The 22,983-nt window shown below is 39.6% G+C and overlaps 1 protein-coding gene and 1 long non-coding RNA gene across 2 annotated transcripts in view; one reads left to right on the top strand and one right to left on the bottom strand.

Annotated features, from left to right (window-relative positions):
- The window catches only part of LOC125804550 (uncharacterized), a 202,677-nt gene that overhangs the window by 168,678 nt on the left and 11,016 nt on the right, over nucleotides 1-22,983 (bottom strand). The window lies entirely within an intron of this gene.
- The window catches only part of leo1 (LEO1 homolog, Paf1/RNA polymerase II complex component), a 30,566-nt gene that overhangs the window by 2,928 nt on the left and 4,655 nt on the right, over nucleotides 1-22,983 (top strand). The window contains exons 2-10 of the mRNA XM_049483391.1: nucleotides 62-395; nucleotides 1,497-2,047; nucleotides 3,064-3,168; nucleotides 3,788-3,882; nucleotides 4,282-4,430; nucleotides 5,233-5,412; nucleotides 5,588-5,722; nucleotides 15,627-15,762; nucleotides 21,602-21,794. Coding sequence (XP_049339348.1) covers nucleotides 62-395; nucleotides 1,497-2,047; nucleotides 3,064-3,168; nucleotides 3,788-3,882; nucleotides 4,282-4,430; nucleotides 5,233-5,412; nucleotides 5,588-5,722; nucleotides 15,627-15,762; nucleotides 21,602-21,794 — 1,878 coding nt within the window. The remainder of the gene's footprint in view (nucleotides 1-61; nucleotides 396-1,496; nucleotides 2,048-3,063; nucleotides 3,169-3,787; nucleotides 3,883-4,281; nucleotides 4,431-5,232; nucleotides 5,413-5,587; nucleotides 5,723-15,626; nucleotides 15,763-21,601; nucleotides 21,795-22,983) is intronic.

Below are 22,983 nucleotides of genomic sequence, written 5' to 3'. Positions count from 1 at the left end.
GATTTAGGAGCAATGGCCAAATGTTAGTAGTTGCCTGATATATTACAATCTTGTTGTGCAGAATCTGGTTCCGGTTCCGGTTCTGGTTCTGACTCGGAGCAGGAGAGACCCAGGTCTGCCAGCAACGGCTCTGGAAGCGAGAGTGAGAGGGAACGGGATGATGATGAAGATGAAGAAGGGCATGATGGTGGAAAGCCCAGCAATAAAGAGCTCTTTGGGGATGACAGTGAGGATGAACGTGGCAGTCAGCACAGCGGCAGCGACAACGACAACCAGTCTGAGCACTCGGGCAACCAATCGGACGCCAGCATGCACTCTGACAACGAACACTCGGAGGCGGAGCAGCACAGTGGCTCTGAGGGGCACCATGAGGAGGAAGATGATGAGGGTCACAGGTAGGACTGCATAATATGTTTAGTATCTACAGGGGTTGAACAATGAAACTGAAACACCTGGGGCCTCATGCACTAAAGGTGCGTACGCACAAAAGATGCAGCGTTGGCGTTATTGGAAAATATTGCTAATGGCCAAATTCATTGAGAGCGCATTTTCCGTGACCATTATGTTTTTTTTGGCCCATGATGAAGACTGGCTTATAAACCGTTTAGAGGATAAGAAAACGTGCGTGACGTGTGGCTTCTTGGTAAGCAACTCATTTAAAGCATTTAAATAAAAGCATTTATTATCCATCTTAGATAAATACAATTTAAAACATGGGTAATTATTATTATTATTATAACATTATACTCTGCATAATTGAGGGAGAAGTCGTGGCAGGTGTGATGTTTGCCTGCATTTGCGCTTTCAAGTTGATTGTGATGTACTAAGAGAAAGTACTTGGAATTCTACTGAACTTTTCAGGTCTAGGTGTACGGAACATTTTGGTAGGAAGTCCACGCAAGTCTTAGTACATGAGGCCCCTGGTTTTAGAGCACAATAATTGATTGTGGTGACGGACAGTTCTGGTGGAAACAGGAGAGTTGAGGTGCACATTGAATTCTGCAGTGATTTGATCAGCCGTGGTTTTATGTTTTTTGGAGACAATCCTGGTTAGCACCCGAACATCCCTTTCAGACAGCTTCCTCTTACAGCGTCCACAGTTAATCCTGTTGGATGTGGTTTGTCCTCTTACCCTGCTTATTGAACCTTCACACTCTGCTCTTACTGGTGCAATGTGTAATTAATGAAGATTGACCACCAGGCTGCTCCAATTTAGCCATGAAACCTCCCACTCTAAAATGACAGGTGTTTCAGTTTCATTGTCAGTTTTTATTGCTAATAAAAATGATAATTTCTGAGCATATATCATGGACATCCCCAAACCTTGATCAATGATTGTGTCGTGAAAGTATCTTGTAACTTGTAACTATGTAAGAAAAAAACTTGTATCTCAAAAAGCTTAAGTGTTCATTAAGTGAAATGTCTTTTTACTCTTGTGTATTTATTATTGATCTTTAACCAAGCAAAAAGTTTATTACAGGAAATGTATCCTTTAGCCCCAGCCACAGGTCTGATGCAGGAAGCCATGTCTCGGGTGCAGGAAGCCATGTCTCGGGTGCAGGAAGTCCTGCCTCGGGTGCAGGAAGTCCTGCCTCGGGTGCAGGAAGTCGCAGCTCACGTGCAGGAAGTCCCGCCTCAGGTGCAGGAAGTCCAGCTTCAGGAGTAGGCAGTCCCGCCTCAGGTGCAGGAAGCCATGTCTCAGGAGCAGGAAGTCACGCATCAGGAGCAGGAAGTCACGCTTCAGGAGCAGGAAGTCATGTAGGAAGTCACGCCTCAGGAGCAGGAAGTCACAGATCTGGGCGAGGAAGTGGAAGTCACAGATCAGGAAGAGGAAGCGCGAGTCCCCGGTCTGACCCTGGCACCCCTCAGTCCGGCCCTGGGACGCCCCATTCAGACGGAGAGGGCTCAGGGCGTGACGCCCAGTCAGGAGATGAGAAATGGGGTGGTGAGGGGAAGAGTGACCAATCGGATGATGAGGAGAAGCCCCGGAACTCTGATGAAGAGAGGGATCATTCCGACGAGGAAGTAAGACGTGGAAATAAGACTGGTGAGTGGAACCAATGTGATTAATTGACGTAACTTTCCACACATCATTTGAATTTAAAATTAATTAATTACATAGTTCACGGTGAGTTGTGCAATTTAATAAAAATAATTATGTATTTTAAAATGAACGTATAGCAAATAATTTAACATAATTCAAATCACAGCATGAGCAACATTACATAACACTAGAATAAACAAATGTATTGGTCTGTAAAAGTGTGGATATGTTGGTTAAAAATCAAAGGAGTTTCACACCAGTAGTTGTTTTCTCTGTTTGTTTGTTTTTGTCCATGAGAGAAATGGAAATTGTTCATTTAAAACATACTGTGATTGCGCACCTGGGGATGGGGGTGTGGCCACCATGACCTGGCAGTCAGGAAGTATGAAGGGAGTGAATGAACTCAAAACGTACCTTTATTTAGAAAACAAAGGCCCTCCACCAACACCTAAATACAAAATTAAAACATAACCACAGCCCAGTGGGGCTCTAGTCCCATAGCTTCACAGTTTTGGGTCCATTATGCCTCAGCCATCTCCTTATTGTCAGCGTCTCTCTCTTGAGTGAAGGCTGATGCAGGGTTTTTTGCTGGTCCCGGCTGACTGCCTAATCAGTCCAATGCAAGCCAGCTGGAACAGACCGGGGCTGCGCATCCTGGCGTGGGCCCACACAACGCATACATTTTCTGGCCTGGGATTAAGCCTAGTTGTGGGCTATATGTTCATTTTAATGGAAAAAAAAACTCATTAGAATGCTATGTAGTCCAAGACTAGGCTTAGACTAGAGGAAACTGATCCAATGTGTTTTAAAAGTGAACTACAGTAAAAAGTCAAGTACAAGTACAAAAAGAACAGATGTTCATTGTCATTCATGGGTCATTTTCATGGTAAACTATTTAAAAGTGTAGTAGTTGTTGCATAATGCTGTGTACTGGGCCCTACAGTTCTGAGATGGATGTCTTTTGTTCAATTGTAAACTAATTATATATTACAATATCCAATGTTAATTTTACCCCCCAGGTTCTCCTAAAGGCAGCGACAGCGAGGACGATTTTGTGGGAAGGAGGAAAAAGAAAATCGCTTCAGACTCTGACTCAGACAGTGACATCGGGGGTCAAAGAGGGGGTGAGTTAATGCTGTTTGTTCACAAAATACAAAAATAAAAAAACTTTGTCAGATTTTTCTCCTGAAAACGGTTTATTTGAGTAAAGTGCTTCCGTTTATTTTCAGTAAACTTCCAATAAAGCTGGAGCTTTAGTGGCTAAGCGCTTTGCTCGGTTATCGGGTAAAGCTAATGCTGCTCCAGCAGTGCTAGCCAGAGCTAGCAGCAGGCTACAGGCCGATAATACTATAGTCTGAATGGCCAAAGAGCTAGTGCTTAGTGCGGTTAGCGGGTAATGCTAACACTGCTGGAGAATTAATCTGAAACTCCTGTATAACACTGTACTGAGCAGTGGTAAAAATTCTGGTAAAATTCATACCCGATGAATTTGAACCCAATTATAAGGCGCGCTTACTATTTTTTTTTTTAATTAAAGGATTTTGCGCCTTGTAGTTAGAAAAATATGGTATATACAATAACAATACAACATCAGGGTTTCCTCATATCGTAAAACACTGTCATTAGTAGTAATAGTTCAGTAATGTTTTTGTAGTGATGTAGTTTAAAATACATTGCAAATAACACACATTTAGGCAGTTTACTTCTAATGATCATATGCAACTATTTATTTTGTTTCTGAAGGGAAGAAAACTGCAGCCGATGACTTGTTTGGAGAAGCAGATGACATCTCCTCAGACAGTGATGCTGAGAAACCCCCCACCCCGGGACAGCCAATGGTGAGAGCAGTGCTCCACAGCTCAATGCTGGGGCTTTATATTCTTCTAGACAACACACTGATCTATTGTCAGCATTTCTGTAGAAGTGTTTGGGTCTAAAATTGTATACATTGGATACATTGGTGCAGCAGGAATGATGCAGAGACTGGTAAAATCCTCCTGTAACAGGAGGTTAAATGTGGTAATTGGTGTCATCAGTTTTCATATCGGTCAGGCCCTGGTATGATTATTGTGTGGACAATACAGGACCGTATGGATTGACCTTCTAAATAATGAGGGTGTGTGCGTGTGTTGTGCGTGTGTTGTGCGTGTGTTGTGCGTGTGTTGTGCGTGTGTTGTGCGTGTGTTGTGCGTGTGTTGTGCGTGTGTGTTGTGCGTGTGTTGTGCGTGTGTGTGTAGGATAATGAGGATGGTATGGAGGGTGAACAGCAGGAGGAGGAGCCAGTTCCTGAGACTCGGATAGAGGTGGAGATTCCTAAAGTCAGCACTGACCTCGGCAGTGACCTTTACTTTGTTAAACTGCCCAACTTTCTCAGTGTGGAGCCCAGGTACTGTGTGTGTCTGTGTGTCTCTCGGTCTGTGTGTCTCTCTGTCTGTCTGTCTCTCAGTTTCTCTGTGTCCGTCCAACTCTGTCTCTGTGTCTGTCTTTCTCGGTTTCTCTGTGTCTTACTGTTGGTCTCTGTGTTTCTCTATCTGTCTGTGTGTCTTCCTGTCTGTGTGACACTCTGTCTGTGTGACACACTGTCTGTGTGACTCTCTGTCTGCCTGTCTCAGTGTCTCTGTGTCTGTCTGTCTTGATGTCTCTGTGTCTATATTTCTCAGTGTCTCTGTTTGTCTGTGTGTCACTCTGTCTGTCCGTCTTAGTTTCTCTATGTCCGTCCAACCCTGTGTCTCTGTGTCTGTCTTTCTCGGTTTCTCTGTGTGTCTTTCTGTCTGTCTGTGTGTTTCTCTATCTGACTGTGTGTCTTCCTGTCTGCGTGTCTCTCTCTGTGTGACTGTCTTTGTGACTCTCTGTCTGGCCATCTTAGTGTCTCTGTGTCTTTCTGTCTTGAAGTCTCTGTGTCTATCTTTCTCAGTTTCACTTTTTCTCTGTGACTTTGTCTCTGTGATTGTCTGTCTTGGTCTCTCTGTGTCTGTTTTTCTTTGTCTAAAAGTCTGTGTCTCTGTCTCTATCTGTCTCTGTGATTGGTACGCCTTTGTGTCTCTGTGATTGTTCGTCTCTGTCTGTCTGTCTGTCTGTCTGTCTGTCTGTCTGTCTCGGTTTCTGTATATCCCCGGTTTCTGTGTCCTATCCGTCTGTGTATAAGAATAAAAAGTCCAGTGCCGATATTGAATAAAACTCTTTTGTAGGCCGTTTGATCCTCAGTACTATGAGGATGAGTTTGAGGATGAGGAGATGCTGGATGAGGAAGGAAGAACGAGGCTGAAGCTGAAGGTGGAGAACACCATCAGGTGGCGTGCTCGCAGAGACGAAGAGGGAAATGAAATCAAAGAGAGTAACGCACGCATCGTCAAATGGTCTGATGGGAGGTATGATGTTGGCTCTGCTACTTTATATAGCCAAAATACCAGGACACCTGCTTATTTTTGTTACTGATATGTGAAGATTTTATTTTGCTTAATTTTTTAGCACAATCATATCTTAAAAATCAAGTTTTATATGTATGTTTGTCTCCCTCTCTTTTTTGTGTTTGTGTGTGTGTAGCATGTCCCTGCACCTGGGTAATGAGGTGTTTGACGTGTATAAAGCCCCTCTGCAGGGAGACCACAACCATCTGTTCATCCGACAGGGTACTGGACTGCAGGGCCAAGCAGTGTTCAAGACCAAACTCACCTTCAGGTACACACACACACACACACACACACACACACACACACACACACACTTTTATATTTGCAATGTAAAGGAATCTACAATGCACCTGTTTTGTTTAAATGCCAAAGTCTTCAAACAACAAGCATATATAAGCAGCTTTAATAAGTAAATAAGCATAAATAAGCACCTTTCCCCTTCAGTTATTCAGTTATTTTCAAATATTGTCATAATATTAATTGAGAGAATTCAGTATTGTTACACCCCTAATCATTAAAATGTTTTCTACATCAAACTACTGTTAATAGTTGACATAACTAATACTAATACATGTTGGGGGCATACATATAATTAGGTAAAGCACATTAAGTGTTTTTTTATATTTGTTAGCTTTGTTTTTATTGATCTGAATAATGAACTCAAAAGTAACGCTATAGTTACTTTTACTGGTAACAAGTTGCTTTTATAATGTAGTAACTCAGTTAGTAACTCAGTTACTTTTTTTGGAGAAGTAACTAGTAACTGTAACTAATTACTTTTTCAAAGTAATGTTCCCAACACTGCCCACCAGAGCCCCACTCACTAGATCAGTTGAAGAAATGCCATTTTGCTTTTTGGTTGAGCAGGATTAGCCAGCAGACTTCGTCTGATGGAGGGATCTGTGGCAAGATATCTCTATACGAGAGTGATTTTGTGCAAAGAACTTAATGAACATGTTTTGTATAGCCCATAGATCCATTCTATCTTGTGTAAAATGGGTATAATATGTCCCCTTAACATTGTAAAGCTTTAACATTTGTTATTTCATGGCAGTAAACAAATAAAAAATGTGGTTTAATACTGATATCAAGATGAAGTGATTTAATAAGTCAAATTAAGTCATATTAAACGTTTTCGTTCTTATTTGGGTTTGATTACAAGTATACAAATGGGTCAGTAGGAATGCAAAGCAAATCAGGACTAAAATTTAACAGTGTATTGTTTTTATTTGCTTATTTTGAACAACAGGATCAAAACTACCAATATAAACATGTCCTTACTCAACTGTTTAAATGATACAAGTCTGAATCATTGTAAAGAAAAATAAGAATCTTGCATATGCAGGCAGAATATCTAAAGAATAATTAGACTAGTCTGAGGTTTAGAGCGGATATTTCTAAAATGTTCTCCTTCAGCTGTTTGAGAGAGAGCTGTTTGTTTGTGTGGGTTATTTATGCTCTGTTTGAAGAGTGAGTGTGTGAGAGAGAAGTGGGTCGCTGCTGTACGTCTTGGAGTGGCTCTCAGTGAGGGAGTGAGAGGCTGAAGTGTGTTAGTGTTGGCGACACCGCTAGCTAGCATCCAGACTCACAGCCACAGTCTGTCAAACACGTAAACACGCGTTATCCACGGTCCTGGTGTGAGCGGTGGGTGTTCTGTGGAGTGACAGTGATGCTGTCAGTTTAACCGCAGGGGTCCATCAGTGATTTTGAGGATTTTGTGGTTTCAGCCTGGATCTTCTGGTCCAGCCTGAAGAAACAGAGGAAGGAGTTTCACTGTTTTTGAGGCATTTTTAATAGGGTTGCATACAAATGAGGTTTTGTAGCCAGGGCTCAGTATCATTAAATTTTTTTTTTGGTACAGATACGATACTTTGAATTCGATACAGAGACCTTTTTCTAAATTGTAACCATAAAATACAGAAAGTGCTAAATATTTTCACACAACTTATTTATTTAACAGCCTACACGAGTGATCTCATTCTCATACTGTTGAAACGAAAACAATGAGCAAGTTTGTGGCACTTTATTAAGAACAAAACAGCAGCATTACTGTAACTGCTTAAACTACTAAATTATATTTAATAAGAATATTACTGGATGCTTTTTAGTAAAAAAAAATATCAGCTTTAGATTGGCGAAATTAAATCTTATTTATTTTACTGTCAATTATTTAATGATTTAAAGTCATGATACATTTTTCAATACGGCTAGTTCCCTGTGTTTGAGAGTGGAGTATTAATACTGTATTGTGGTTTAGGTCTGGGGACTGGAGTCATTTTTACTGTATTATAATATCTCAGGATGAGTGAGTGAGAAACAGCATGAAAGAGAGTTACCATGGAGACGCGTTTAAATGGCAGCAGAAAACGTAAGCTCCTAAACAGAACCTAAACTTTTAAGGTATTTTCACACTGAGTGATTGATTTATCATTTATCTACATGATATTACGATGAAGTAAAGGACAGAGCACCTGTAGGAAAAAAAACGAGAGTTTATTATGAACTACAGCCGAAGTACGGAGCGCGAAGATCAGCTGATGGACTTCAGCCGTTACTAACAACAACATCCGCGACCGATCAGCTGTTAACCTAACACTAACACACAGCGCTCTCACACAGCGGTGAGAGAACAACACACACACACATATACACACACACACTTACACACACACACACACTTACACACACACACACTTACACACACACACACTTACACACACACACACACACACGGAAAATGGAAACGGCCGCTTCCAGCGGACCCAGCGCTTCCAGCGGACCCAGCGCTTCCAGCGGACCCAGCGCTTCCAGCGGACCCAGCGCTTCCAGCGGACACTCGCTATACTTGAACGGCAGCGAGGTGCAGTATCCACCGCACGTCAAATCAGCAAACGCCAGGAAAATATTCAAAACAAAAATCCTGTCTGACAACCCAGAAACTTTAGTGGCAGATTTCACTACAAAGAACAATCTAAAGGTAATGTGTAACCTGCTCTTCTCCACCCATCACCCTGCAGACTGGCATACAGTGATCAGTGATTCTTTCACTTACATAAAGAAAAACGGAATAAGCAAAGGCAGACAAATCACTACATATGAAGATGCTGAGTACACATGCCCCATCCTAACAATAAATATATATCATAACGGTACAGTTATGATCCAGGGACCTGAAAACAGCTTACACAACTTTCAAAACTGCTTTCAAAATATGAAGAAATCTGCTGCATCAAAAAGAAAAACTACAGATTCACAGAGAACACCAGTGAACAACACTGTACACAGATCTGTACACAGCCCTACAACACCACGAGTACAGCCGGAGCTCACACCTAAACTGGCCTGCAGCATCAGGACTCTGAGAGAAGGGCTATCTATATTGGAACAGGAGTTTACTCATTTTAAAGAGAGAATCCTGTCCTGCCCTCCTCAGGAAAACAACAACAGCAGCAAACCAGCAGGAGAACTTTACACTGAAGTTCTACAACATAAGAATGAGATCCGGGAACTACATCAGGCCATGAGAGAACTGGAAGAGGATAATCAGAATCTGAGGACAGTTTTACGGAGAATAACAGAGGAACTAAACACAATCACTCAACAGCTCAGCACTCCAGCACAGATACCCCAACACAGCCAGACAAGCACCAGAGAAAACTGCACCAGGTCCACTAACATTACCTCTCCCACCTCCTCACCCCCACGCCCTACACTACCCTCTCCTCATACCATACCTCAACCTACCCCACCAATACAAACACACACACTCCCTCAACATTGAGGAACCCACACACACAACGCCACACACACAGAAGACAACACAGGATGTATTATTTCTGTGTGATTCTAATGGGAAATAATTAGACATGAAACGTCTTTTCCCAAAAAAACATTCAACAAAGATCTGGACTCCAACCATAAACAAAGCCATTGATCAACTATCAAACCTGAACTACAACGGAATTCAGCACATCATCATTCATACGGGGACCAATGATCTAACTCAGAACAGCAGGAACATACCTGAAGCACTCCAACAAACAGCAATGACAGCCAGCAAGAGATTTCCTACAGCAACAATCACCATCTCCACTTTATTACCAAGACTGGACACAGCCCAACACACTATCAACAACATCAACTCAGACATTTACAGACTCTGTACCCACATACCCAACACACAAGTAGTGCTTTATGGGCAGATTCTTCACAGACACCTTTATGACCGTCTTCATCTAAACCAAAAAGGGGTCAAACTATTTGCAAAGAGCCTGAAAGACACAGTCTTACACCGCAAAAGACCTACAGTCAGACCAAGATCAACATCTGAACCCCTCAGCTCTTCTCAGAACCACCACAGTGAAACCACCAGAGCATTTATTGCTCCCAGCTACAGTCTACAGTGCCCTTCACTCCATCAGACTCCACAACCCAACAGCAGTTGGCAACCACCACCACCACCACAGCTAGAACTCAACCCTTACCCAGAACTACAGCCCAGAACTTATGCTGCTGTAGTTGCTCAAGGAATCACACCTTCACCCAACCAGCTACACCCCAACCAACTACACCCCGACTGGCTTCACCTCAAAGAACCACAGCACAACCAGCAACCATACACCCAGCTACATCTCAACCAGTTAAACCCCAAAGAGCCTCAGCACAACCAGCAACTACACACCAACCAGCTACACTCCAACCCACTACAACCCAAAGAACCACAACACAACCAGCTACACAACAACCAGCTATCACACAACCACCTACACCCTACCCAGCTACTCCCCAGTGAACTACACCACAAAGAACCACAGCACAAACAACAACCGTACACCCAGCTACACCTCAACCAGCTACATCCCAAAGAACCACAGCACAACCAGCAACTGTACACCCAGCTACACCCCAACCAACTACAGCACAACCAATTATTGTACAACCAACTACACACCAACCAACTACACATCAACCAACTACAGCACAACCAATTACCGTACAACCAACTACACACCAACCAGCTACACCCCAACCAACTACAACCCAAAGAACCACAGCACAACAAGCTACACCCCAACCCACTACAACCCAAAGACCTACAGCACAACCAGCTACACCCCAACCAGCTATCACACAACCAGCTACACCCTACCCAGCTACTCCCCAACGAACTACAACCCAAAGAGCTACAACACAACCAGCTATCACACAACCAACTACCCATCACCTGGTTACACCACAACTGGCTTTATCAAAACCAGCTACACCAAAACCAACCAACCAACTACATCCCAACCAAATATAATCCAACCAGCTGCAATCTAACCAGCTACACTCCAACCAGATAAGAGAATTTATCACCATCCTTTATCAAACTAATGAACTCATTTTTGTTTTATCACTCTTGTTATAATACTTTTTAAAATTATCTACACTGATACAACTGCACTAATATTTACACTTAAATCAATTAATACTATTAGAAAAAATGATTATAGTTGGGTAATGAATTGAATATCTCTTTGTGAAATACCTATAATTATCTGATGATGGCTTCCTTTTCAATTAGTTGTTGGAATATTCAAGGTTCTTTCTCGTCAACATTTGGTCTAAAGTTTACAAATCCAGATTTTATAAATAATATATATAATAGAGATTTAATTATTCTACAAGAAACATGGGATAACCATCCAAATTCTTCCTGTCCGAATAATTACATAGAACTATATCTACCCCCCACAAAACATGCCCATATTAAAAATGGTAGAAACTCAGGTGGTATACTTGTGTGGTATAAAGAAGAATATAGATCATTCATAACTCTTCTAAAAAATAATAAAAATTATCTATGGATTAAATTAAACAAGAACCTATTAGGAAATGATAGAGATATATATTTATGCACTATTTATATACCTCCTCAAAATTCGCCTTATTACACAGAAGACATTTTTGAAAATCTTCAAAGTGAAATAAATAATTACCAGACATTAGGTTATATTTTACTATGTGGAGATTTCAATGCCAGAACTGCAAGAGAAAATGACTTTATTGATATAGATAAAACAACAAATATACATAAACAAACCCTATACTGCCACACAAGCATAACCACTCAGAGACAAAGTTATGATAGTGTAATTAATAAACACGGAAAACACGTCCTCCAGCTGTGTAAAGGCCTGGGTCTGTACATCGTTAACGGCAGAACCAGAGGAGACTCGCTGGGCAGATTCACCTACAGCTCTGCACTGGGCAGCAGTGTGGTAGATTACGCCATCACAGACATCAATCCAGGACATATCAGTGCATTCGTAGTCTTACCACAATTATATCTTTCAGACCATTGCCAAACAGTCCTGTACCTGAAAAAATCAACAACTAACACCAACACACACGACCCAGACACGGACACTTACCCTCTCCCTAAACCATACAAATGGACAGAAGAAAGTACCACAAATTACACAACAGCACTGGACTCTGAAAATATTAAACAAATGTTAGATACATTTATTCAAACACACTATCAAGCTACCAAAAAAGACATAAATCTGGCAACTGATTGCCTAAATAAAATTTTTTACCAACTAACTAAAAAGTCAAATCTAAAGACATTAATAACCAAAACATTGAAACAAAAACCAAAAGAAAAATGGTTCGACAAGGAATGTTTAACATCCAAAAAACAATTACGAAATTTAGCCAACAGGAAACACAGGAACCCAAATGACCAACAATTGCGACTAGAATATTTTCAAACATTACGACAATACAAACGATTAATTAGAACTAAAAAATATCAATACACAGAAACCCAATGTAGTAAAATGGAAAAAGCTATTAAAGAAAATTATTTTTGGGATTTATGGAAAAAAAATATTACAACAACCAATCTTAAAAATACCTCAATTAAAAATAGCAAAATATGGAAAATGTTTTTTGAAGACCTTTATAAAACTCCAGATGAATCAAACAAAAATACCATCACTGAAAAACTCAGTACATTAGAATCAGCTATAAAAGACAATCAGTCTCCATTAGACTACCCCATATCCATACAGGAATTAAAGGAAACACTCAAATTACTAAAACAAGGAAAAGCCTGCGGAATTGATAATATAAAAAACGAAATGTTAAAACACAGCAGTCCCAAATTACAATTGGCCATACTAAAACTTTTTAATCTAGTACTTAATTGTGGATTTTTTCCTGTAATCTGGAATAGAGGTCTAATTACTCCAATTTATAAAAATGGTGATAAATTTGACCCAAATAACTACAGGGGTATCTGTGTAAACAGTAATTTAGGCAAAGTCTTCTGCAGTATACTAAACACCAGGCTATTAAAATATTTAACTGAACATAATACCCTATCAAAATGTCAAATTGGATTTCTACCTAAACACCGAACCACAGACCATATTTACACCTTAGATGCACTCATTCAAAAACACGTCCATCAAAAAACCAAAGGGAAGATATTTGCTTGTTTCGTAGACTTTAAAAAAGCATTCGACTCAATTCGGCACAATGGACTATTTCTCCAATTACTTGAATCTGGTATAGGGGGGAAGGTTTATGATTTAATTAAATCCAAATATAATGATAATAAATGTGCAGTAAAAATTGAGAACAGAAGAACAGATTTTTTTAAACAAGGACGTGGAGTGCATCAAGGATGTAATCTATCCCCAACTTTATTTAACATATACATCAACAAATTGGCTACAACCCTTGAAAATTCTCCAAACTTAGGTCTTGAATTAAATGATAAAGAAATAAAACTCCTATTATATGCAGATGATTTACTTTTATTAGCTCCAACAGCAGAAGCCTTACAACAACATTTAAATATATTAGAAGAATTTTGTCAAGATTGGGCCCTAGACATTAATATCAACAAAACCAAAATAATGATTTTCCAAAAAAAAGCCAGATCACAAAAATCTAAATTCCACTTTACATTCAGAGGAACAACCCTACAGCACTGTATGGACTACAATTACCTGGGCCTGGTAATAAGTGCATCTGGCAGGTTTAATAGGACTACGAATGCACTGGTAGAGAAAGCAAGAAAAGCATTTTTTACCATCAAAAGATCCCTAAACAAATTTAATCTTCCAATACAAATCTGGCTAAAAATGTTTAATTATATTATTAAACCCATACTTTTATATGGCAGTGAAGTTTGGGGACCTAAAATTTATAAAGGACACGCATCATGGGACACGAATCCAATAGAAAAATTTCACCTGGAATTCTGCAAAGAAATTTTAAAAGTCCATCGCAGCACGGTGAACCTGGCGTGCAGAGCAGAGCTCGGCCAGTTTCCTCTCTCCCTATCCATCATAACCAGAGCTTTAAAATTCCACTCTCACCTGTCCCAATCCCACCCAGACTCATATCACCACACAGCATACCTTAATACCTGCACACACCCAGAAACAGACCCTCTCACACACATTAAACACCACCACCACCTTCACACCACCACCTGCTACACCCTCAAACACACACACCTCCAAACCATCCACAAAACACAGCAATCAGACTATATTAATCACTGGCTTCATGAAATTTCCTCCATTAATAAATTAGAATGTTACAGATCATTAAATAGAGAATACACCCTCGCAGATTACCTGACTAAAATTAAAAACCCCAGAGAAAGACACACGCTGACGATGTACAGACTCAGTGCCCACAGCCTGGAGATAGAGAGCGGGAGACAGAGGAAACACTGGAGACCCAGAGCCGAGCGAGTGTGTGATCACTGCAGCTCCGGACAGGTAGAAACCGAGCAGCACTTCCTCTCCTCCTGCTCTAAATACACCCAGCTCAGACTCCAGTTCCTACAGAACATCACATCCACCATCCCATCGCTCAGATTAATAACAGAGGAAGATCTGATCAGACTGTATTTAGGAGAGATTCCAGAATGTGTTGGATTATCTGCTAAATATGTACACAACTGCCACACCCTGAGAAACCAGAGCCCCACCCTACACTAAACAACCCTGCTTATATAATTATATATATATTATTGCATAAACTATATGTACATTTATTTCTTATTATTATTATTATTATTATTATTTTTTTTTTTTCTCACATATTGTAATTTATTTATTATCCTTCAATTTTGTCATAATTTGATTATTATTTTTGTATTTGTTGAATTGTTTGCTTTGGCAACAGTTGTTGTTTACAATTCATGCCAATAAAGCCATTTGAATTTGAATTTGAGAGAGCATGAGATAGTGAGTGTGAGAGAGAGAGAGCGAGAGATAGTGAGTGTCAGAGAGAGAGCGAGAGATAGTGAGTGTGAGAGAGAGAGAGCGAGAGATAGTGAGTGTGAGAGAGAGAGAGCGAGAGATGGTGAGTGTGTGTGTGAGAGAGAGAGATAGATAGTGAGTGTGTGTGTGAGAGAGAGGTAATGAATGTGAGAGAGAGAGAGAAAGACACAGACACACCATGCAAGAGACTGAGTGAGAAACGGAGTGAGAGCAAGTGAGAGAGAGAGTGGGACAGAACAGGAGAATTATAGTGAGAGAGAGAGAAGTGCAACAGTGCAAGAGACTGAGTAAGAAAGAGAGTGAGAGACGGTGCGAGAAACTCAGCAAGAGACAACGCGAGTAAGAGAGACATTGCAAGAGACAGCGCGAGAGAGGGAGACATTGCAAGAGACAGTATGTGAGAGAGACAAAGAGACAGAAAGTGGGAGAGAACAGGAGATTGTGAGAGAGAGAGAGAAAGAGGTGAAAACAGTTCAAGAGACTGAGTGAGAAAGAGAGGGAGAGATGGTGCGAGAGAGAGAGACACTGCAAGAGACAGCAAGTGAGAGATTGGGACAGAACAGGAAATTGAGAGAGAGAGGTGGAAACAGTGCAAGAGACAGCGTGAGTGAGCGAGAGAGGGATAGAAAGTGTGTGAGAGAGAGCAAAAACAGTGTGAGTGAGAGTGAAAGCAAGAGACAGCGAGTATAAGACAAAGCGTGAGTGCCTGAGAGATTTTAGCACGGCGGCAGCAGTGTGTTTTTATATGCCAGGATTCAGTTGAGTGAATTCTGTGCATACTCTACGCTGTGCATGCTCTTTGGGAGACTGACTTAAAAAAATAATGTTGATGAAATAAATGTGTGAGTGATTCTCTACAATTCTGTGTGTGTTTAGGCCCCATTCCACAGACAGCGCCACCCACAGGAAGATGACCCTCTCTCTGGCTGATCGATGCTCCAAAACACAGAAGATCAGAATCCTGCCGATGGCTGGCCGAGACCCCGAGTCACAGAGGAATGAGATGATAAAGGTAAGGAATATTCAGAACAAATCAGGAGTTTCAAACCGTGCTGTGTTTGCTTTGCTAAGTACCGCTATGAAGCTCTATAAATACACCAGGCTCTGGAACAATAAATTAATTACAGAGAAAAATTACAGAGACAAAAACAACATTACGACATGATTTAACAACAAAAAAAAAAATTACAGTTTCATGTTTTACACTAATATTATATATATATATATATATATATATATATATATATATATATATATATATATATATATATATATATATATATATATAAATACTATTCCTATTAGCAGAGATGGGTAAAACTGGAATGTTCAGCTTTGATGATTCCTTATGTGTTCCTTCATAGTCTGGGTGACTTCACAATTCATTTACAATGTAAGGAAAAAAATTAAAAATTAAATGAGAAGGTGTGTCCAATCTTTTGACTGGTCCTGTACAAGTTAGCGTATGTACATTTACATACAGAACAAACCAAAAATAAATACATAAACAAACAATTTTGTCATCAGTACTAAGCAAAGAACAGAGATGATTCATCTAAAGCACACACACCAACACACAGAGAAGCTGAGAGTGAGATCGATCTCTCTTTTACTTACACACACACACACACACACACACACACACACACACACACGCAGTGTTACAGTATTGATGTTGAAAATAGCAGTAATGCAGTGTTGTTGTAGACGATGATCAGTGTTATGAAAGAGCCGAGTCTGAGTCACAGTGTTATGAAATATCTCCGTGTCGAGCTGGATTCTGCTGAGCATAAAGAAAACTCCTACAGACTCGCTCCTCTTCAACAATTATCTTCTAAAATCACTGTAACCTCTACGTTTTAAAGCGATAGCTCTTTTAACGCTGAATTTTACCCTGCATAAATAGTCTGCAACAGCTCAAGGTTTTTCTAGAAGCTTCCTTATTTGGCGTCTCTGCTGCCCTTATAAGTTTTTATAGAAATCCATTTGTTTTCTGTGAATCAGCTGAAAGGGAGAGTTTGGTGTCGGGAATTATTTGCGTCTATAAGCCGTTTAGATGCTCCATTATTCTGATGTCACAATAAGAAAACCTGCATAGAATCACTCTGGTACATCAGTCACCCATCAACCCCCACCCACTAAAGCCCCACCCACCAGATCAGTTGAACAAACATCATTTCAGTCATTTTGCAAAAAAAAAAAAAGGGAGCAGGTTGGAACCAGGGTTATGTTCCTCATTTGTATTCTATCTAGAAATGGGACCGATCCGATACAATATCGGTATCGGGGCAGATATTGATGTAATTTGACGAATCGGACATCGGGCGAGCGCGGTCGATCCACTTACCAATTCACATTCCAGTCCGCAGCTTGATCAGCTCAAAAAGAAGCAGTGTCTGGCTTCACATGTATCGGAGGAAGCATGTGTTAGTCTTCACCCTCCTGGTGTGTTGGGGCATCACTAGTGATAGGGGGAGTCCTAATGAGTGGTTTGGGTTATTGACCGTGTAAATTGGGGAGAAAATGGGAAAAAATAGAAATAAAATGATTCAAAATAAAAGTCTCCTGCGCAACTAGTCCAAAAAAATTAAAGCCCTGTATTTAATATTTAACGTATTTAATATTTAACTTAATATTAAACTTTAAATATTAAATTTGGAAGAAAACTATTGTGCATTTGCATATAAAGTGTGTCAAATAAATGACTTTTAAATCAATTTACATTAAATGCACTTGTGTATACTCTTCAAAGTACTGTGTGGTTCTTTTTAAGACGCAAGTTTTTGTAGTGGATATTTAAATGCAAATAAAATAATGAAGGTAAGAAATGTAAAAAGATTTGCAGATTAACAACATGTTTATAGCTTAATTAAATTTTACTTTGACATCACAGAACACAGCAGATGCACCAAAATATGCTGCTTTTAGATTTGTGGAATCCTCCTGTTACTCAGCAGTATGATTAGTGCGGAATGATTAATGTTTTTTTTTATTATTATTTAATTATTAAAATGGCGATTTGAAGGGACGGAATTTTTATTTTTTTTTTTCCCGCAGAAGTTGTGATTTGAATTAGCCAATAGCCTGCAGGCGTGTGTGCTATGCGTGTGTGAAGACGCAGTCTGCTCTTCCAGAGACGTGTCATGAAGTGATGTCACCGCATTTGTATTCCGTTTGTAGAGTGCTGTGAATTGTAGTTTTTGAACTCACAATCACTCCCATGCTCAGCAGAAATGAGAAACATATATATATATATATATATATATATATATATATATATATATATATTTTTTTCTCCTTGAAATGTAAAAAAAAACCTGACAACTACATTTAAAGCTCCACTAGGTAGGCTTGAGATTTTGTGCTCGTGGGCTCCCCCTACAGTTGTAGAGTGTAATAAATGTTTCAGGAGGATTAGTTTCTCTTTCTCGTTTTCTGGCTTTCACAGACATATTCGGTCTCTTTCCAGCTTCTGCCAGAGTGTCTGTATGTTAGTTTGTAAAGAATGAACCAGTAGTCCTTGTAGAACTGTTAGAACTAAAGGTCGGAAAGCAGGTCGCAGTTCTCGCAGTTCAAACTTAGAGTCTGGTTTGAGCTCAGAGGAGCTCCGGCACAGACACGAGAGCACCGGTATTCCTCCTATTACACCTCAATGCAGCGTGGCAGTGAGTTTCAAGCTGTAATTTTACTTCTTTAAAAAGATCAAAAATCAAGGAAATCCTACCTACTGCTGCTTTAATCCCCTGGGAAACCTGAGAATATTTTATGTAAGTTTATAATCATATTTGATAAATATGTTAACTTCTAATACAGGTTTAGGGTTTAATGGATTAAAAATAATCACAATTAAAAAAAAATTGCAGTTAGATAGTTTGCCCAAATCGTGCAGCTTTAAGTATGATTGTTAGTTCTCTTCTTCAACATAAGTTTTAATGCCAATTTGTAGGAGATACAATCTACCTCTACTGGGCTAGTTTTTTAGTTGTATTGTGTTTGTGTGGACGCAGATAAAAAATGCATGTGGACAGGGCCTCTGTTTCTCTGTTAAACAACTGATGACATGCTTCTGCTTGGCTTCAATGAAAACCTGCAGCTACACTGGCTCTTTGCAGATAAGTTCAGACCCCCTGCTACAGGAGAACCTCTTCACTTTTTTTTTTGGAGTAGATATGTGTGAGTGTGTAGAACCTTTAAACTGAAAAGTACCTTCCATTTTTAAGATGGAGTCCGCAGGTCTATTCCTGTGTTCATCGCTGACAGTACAGCAGGCTAATCTGTAGTCTTTGGTTGTTCATGCCCCGCCCACCTTTACATTCAAGCTATAATCTAGCATTGATGCAGCTTCTAGATGAATCTGGACCTGTAGCTGCTTCTACACAGTGCTGTGTTACATAATAGAAGTAAAAACAGTGTGTGTTTATTATGTAAGGATAAATCACGTAACACGCGAGAGCGCACGCTGTCCCACGCGAGACAAATCGGCTGCAAGACACAATGGAAATGAAGGCTGTGGGATGAAGTGGTGTACACAGAGGAAAACTGCCTCCTATTACACTCGCAAACACACACATGCATGCACGACTGCCTACAAAAAGTCAAACCTTTTTTTTTCATGTCACACACACGAAGTTATGTTATAAAAAATAGGGCTGCAACTAATGACTATTTTGGTAGTCGACTAATCTGATGATTATTTTTTTGATTAGTCAACGATTACTTCTGAGACGTCCTCTATCTCTTAAAACGATAGAAACAGCTGAACATGAGATTTAAAAGACATTTAAATGTCTAAATATTGTTTAAATATGTAGAGTACTGACAAAGTGAAATAAATATGTAATCATTTACCCATCTCCCATTGCGCTTCTGTCCCCAGCACTTTGTGTAATGCATTACTGTTACAAACGTACAATTAGTCGACAATGAAATCTGTAGTGGACACAGTTTAATAATAGTCGTAGTCGATTATATCGACTAATTGTTGCAGCCCTTATGAAAATATTTATATATGTGTACTACTTAAATATACATACAGAATGCTGTTTCTTTTTCGTTTCTAATTTTTCCTATTTTCTCCCCTATTTACACGGCCAATTACCCATCCCACTCATTAGGACTCCCGCTAGCACTAAGTAAAGCCCCAACACACCAGGAGGGTGTAGACTAACACATGCCTCCTCCTGTGAAGTCAGACTCTGCCTCTTGTCAAGCTGCTGCTGATGCAGCATTGCAGAGTATCATTACAGCAGACTCGGAGGAAAGTGCAGCGATTTGGTTCCGATACATCAGCTCACAGGTGCCTTGTGCTGATCAACATCACCCTATGGAGTGATGAGGGGAAAGAGCCCCATCTACTGTACCCACCCACACATAGAAAGGACAATTGTGCTCTCTCAGGACTCCAGCAGCTGATGGCAAGCTACATGAACAGGATTCGAACCGGCAATCTCCTGATCATAGTGTCAGCGCTTTAGATCGATGGACTACTCTGAGCCCTAAAAGACATTCTTATACAAAATTTAGGCGTTTGAAACACTAAGTTCAGATAAACATCGTTTTTATACTAATATGTTTTACCTTCTTTATTTTTCTCTTTTAATTCCAGTCAGTAACCATAAAATGACATGCGGTACACTGTCAGGTCCTTTAAGAGCAAATGAACAAATGTGGGAAAATAAAAATAGTATTGTAAAAAAAAATAAAATCTATACATATAAGTATGTTGTTAAAAAAAAAGATTATAATTATATATTGTTTAAAAAAGAGGGGTTGATATTTTTAGCAAACAATTCATTGGTTAACAGCTTAAACTGAGCTTTGAAAATGGATAAAAAAAAAGTTAATATCCAAACTCTGTCTGTAGTCAAGCCGTACTGGAACAGATGGTGTTACTGCATCATTTACACACAGCACATTTACACTTTCATCATAATAACTAGAAAAAGACAAAGAAACACAGAAAAGTAATGTAAATGTAAACACGCAAACAGCTTCTTTCCCAGAGCTGTAGCACTCCTTAACCACAGTGGACACATCTGAGTCTCCAAACATCTCACTCACTGAACTGTATTCACAACTGACTGGATTTACAATCTGCTCACTTGCACTTTGCTTATTTGCACAGCTATACAGATGTTCATCTGTAACTTCCTAAGCAATATTTAAGATAAACCTACCTCAGAAACATTCGGTTCTAATAATATATTCATATGTGTACAGTACAGATTTTATTTTATTTTATTTAGCTCTTAGCTCTTATCACTCTTCAGTGCTCTTTATTTCTGTAGAACTTTTAACTCTATTCTTATTCTATTTATTGTTTATTGTTCATTCTTTTGTAGTGTGATGTTTGTCTATAGTCTCTGTATTTGTTATGTGTCATACACGTGTTGCTCTCACCAAGACAAATTCCTTGTATATGTAACATACTTGGCGAAATAAAGTGATTCTGATTCTGATTCTGAAATGTTTAAAAGTAAAAGTCAGAGATCAGTGAGTACGGTTTCCTAAAGCTTCAAAAGACTTTTGGAAACTGAAGAAAACTGGTAAAAGAGAGTCACGTTTGGCTGACCCACATGGCAACAACTTTAGCCTTTAGCTCTTTAGCTTAGCATGACTGGATTAAGTCTCCGTTTCAGCAGAGAAGAGAAGAGTTAAAGGTCTGACAGATAAGAAGTGATCAGCAGTAATAAAGACATTGCTAAAGAAGAGAAAATGAAAAAGCAGCTTGTCTGGGTCATACAGCACTGCTAATAAAAAAAACAAATAAATAAATAGCAGTGTTTTAAAAACTTTTGACCTGTAGGGAATAGTAACACCTATTTTTTCCCTTTGTCTCTCTGTCTCTGTAGAAAGAGGAGGAGCGTTTGCGGGCCTCTATCCGGCGTGAGTCGCAGCAGAGGCGGATGCGGGAGAAGCAGCACCAGCGTGGTCTGAGCACCGGCTATCTGGAGCCTGATCGCTATGAGGAGGACGAGGAAGGGGAGGAGTCAGTCAGCCTCGCCGCCATCAAGAGCAAATACAAAGGAGGAGGAGGACTGAGAGGTGAGGATATTTGCTTCAAACAAACACACTTTTTAATGTTAATACATTTTTTTTTAGTTCATACAGTTCACACGAACTGTAATACACTACAGGAAGCACAATAATATAAAAGAGATGTTCTATAATTCACAGTAATATTCATATGGCCTGCATGGTCATTAGGACACTTTAGGAAGTGTAGGAACTCTATTGTTTAATTAAAACATAGTCTCTAGTTCTGTATAATTTTAATATATTCCAACTATTCATTCTGACATTAATTCAGATTGTTATACACTTCACTTTTCTTTAAATGCTATAATACTTCTCAATATTCTTTTGATCCACATAATCAATCTGACAAACTGAAACATTACAGGAAGCACTGGGGGTGAAATTACGTCTATTACTGTAATTTCCGGGCTTTTAAGTGCACCTGAATATAAGCTGCAACCGCAAATTTAAAAAAGTTGTACATACTGTATATACAGGCTGCACCAGGCACTTAAAAAAAAGGCCATGTATCCAGATAACATTACTTACCACAAACAGTTCTGCAACAAATACAAATACAGCAGCCTTCCAGGAAATGTCACAAGAGTAACCTTAATTAAACTTAATTACTCGGACTGCCAGTTTAAGACGTTCGGAGGGAAAGGAGCATTTTCCACTCTTGATCTGTTACCGGGCTGCTGTGATTACCATCAGTTACATGTTACATGTATAAGGTGCTGCTTATTGATGCTCTGTTGTAACAGTTAGATAATGCCGTGTCCAGATTTTGCTGTGGAGGCATCGGTACCAGTAGCCTAACCTGTACTGTGCTTCGTCACCTCTAAATATATTCACGCAATTTTACTATAACTATGAATAAATTAATAAATTAGGCCCAGTGATCCTACAATAAGAAAACTTCAAGACTATAATACAAAACAGGAAGCTTATGCAGTATTTATACAGTAAAGTGGCTTTACATTATGGTTGCTTTACAGTACAGACATTTTTGTGGATGCGGTGAGGAGCCAAAAACAGAGACAGAGGGAAAAAAAAGTCAATCTAATTAAAGAGAGTCTTTTGCACAGTCAGTCTGCAGTCTAGATACTGGGACAGCAGGTGTGTTGGCTCATGAATGCTAATAAGGTTGATGAAGGTACTGAAATTCTGTTTGACATGAAAAATTTTACTGTGCCGTTGAGACACAGAGCCCTTA

This window comes from Astyanax mexicanus, chromosome 9 (genome assembly GCF_023375975.1).
Source record: "Astyanax mexicanus isolate ESR-SI-001 chromosome 9, AstMex3_surface, whole genome shotgun sequence".
NCBI classification, from domain to species: Eukaryota; Metazoa; Chordata; class Actinopteri; order Characiformes; family Acestrorhamphidae; genus Astyanax; species Astyanax mexicanus.
The sequence above is the reverse complement of the archived record's forward strand: the minus strand, read 5'-3'. Positions and strand labels throughout refer to the sequence as shown.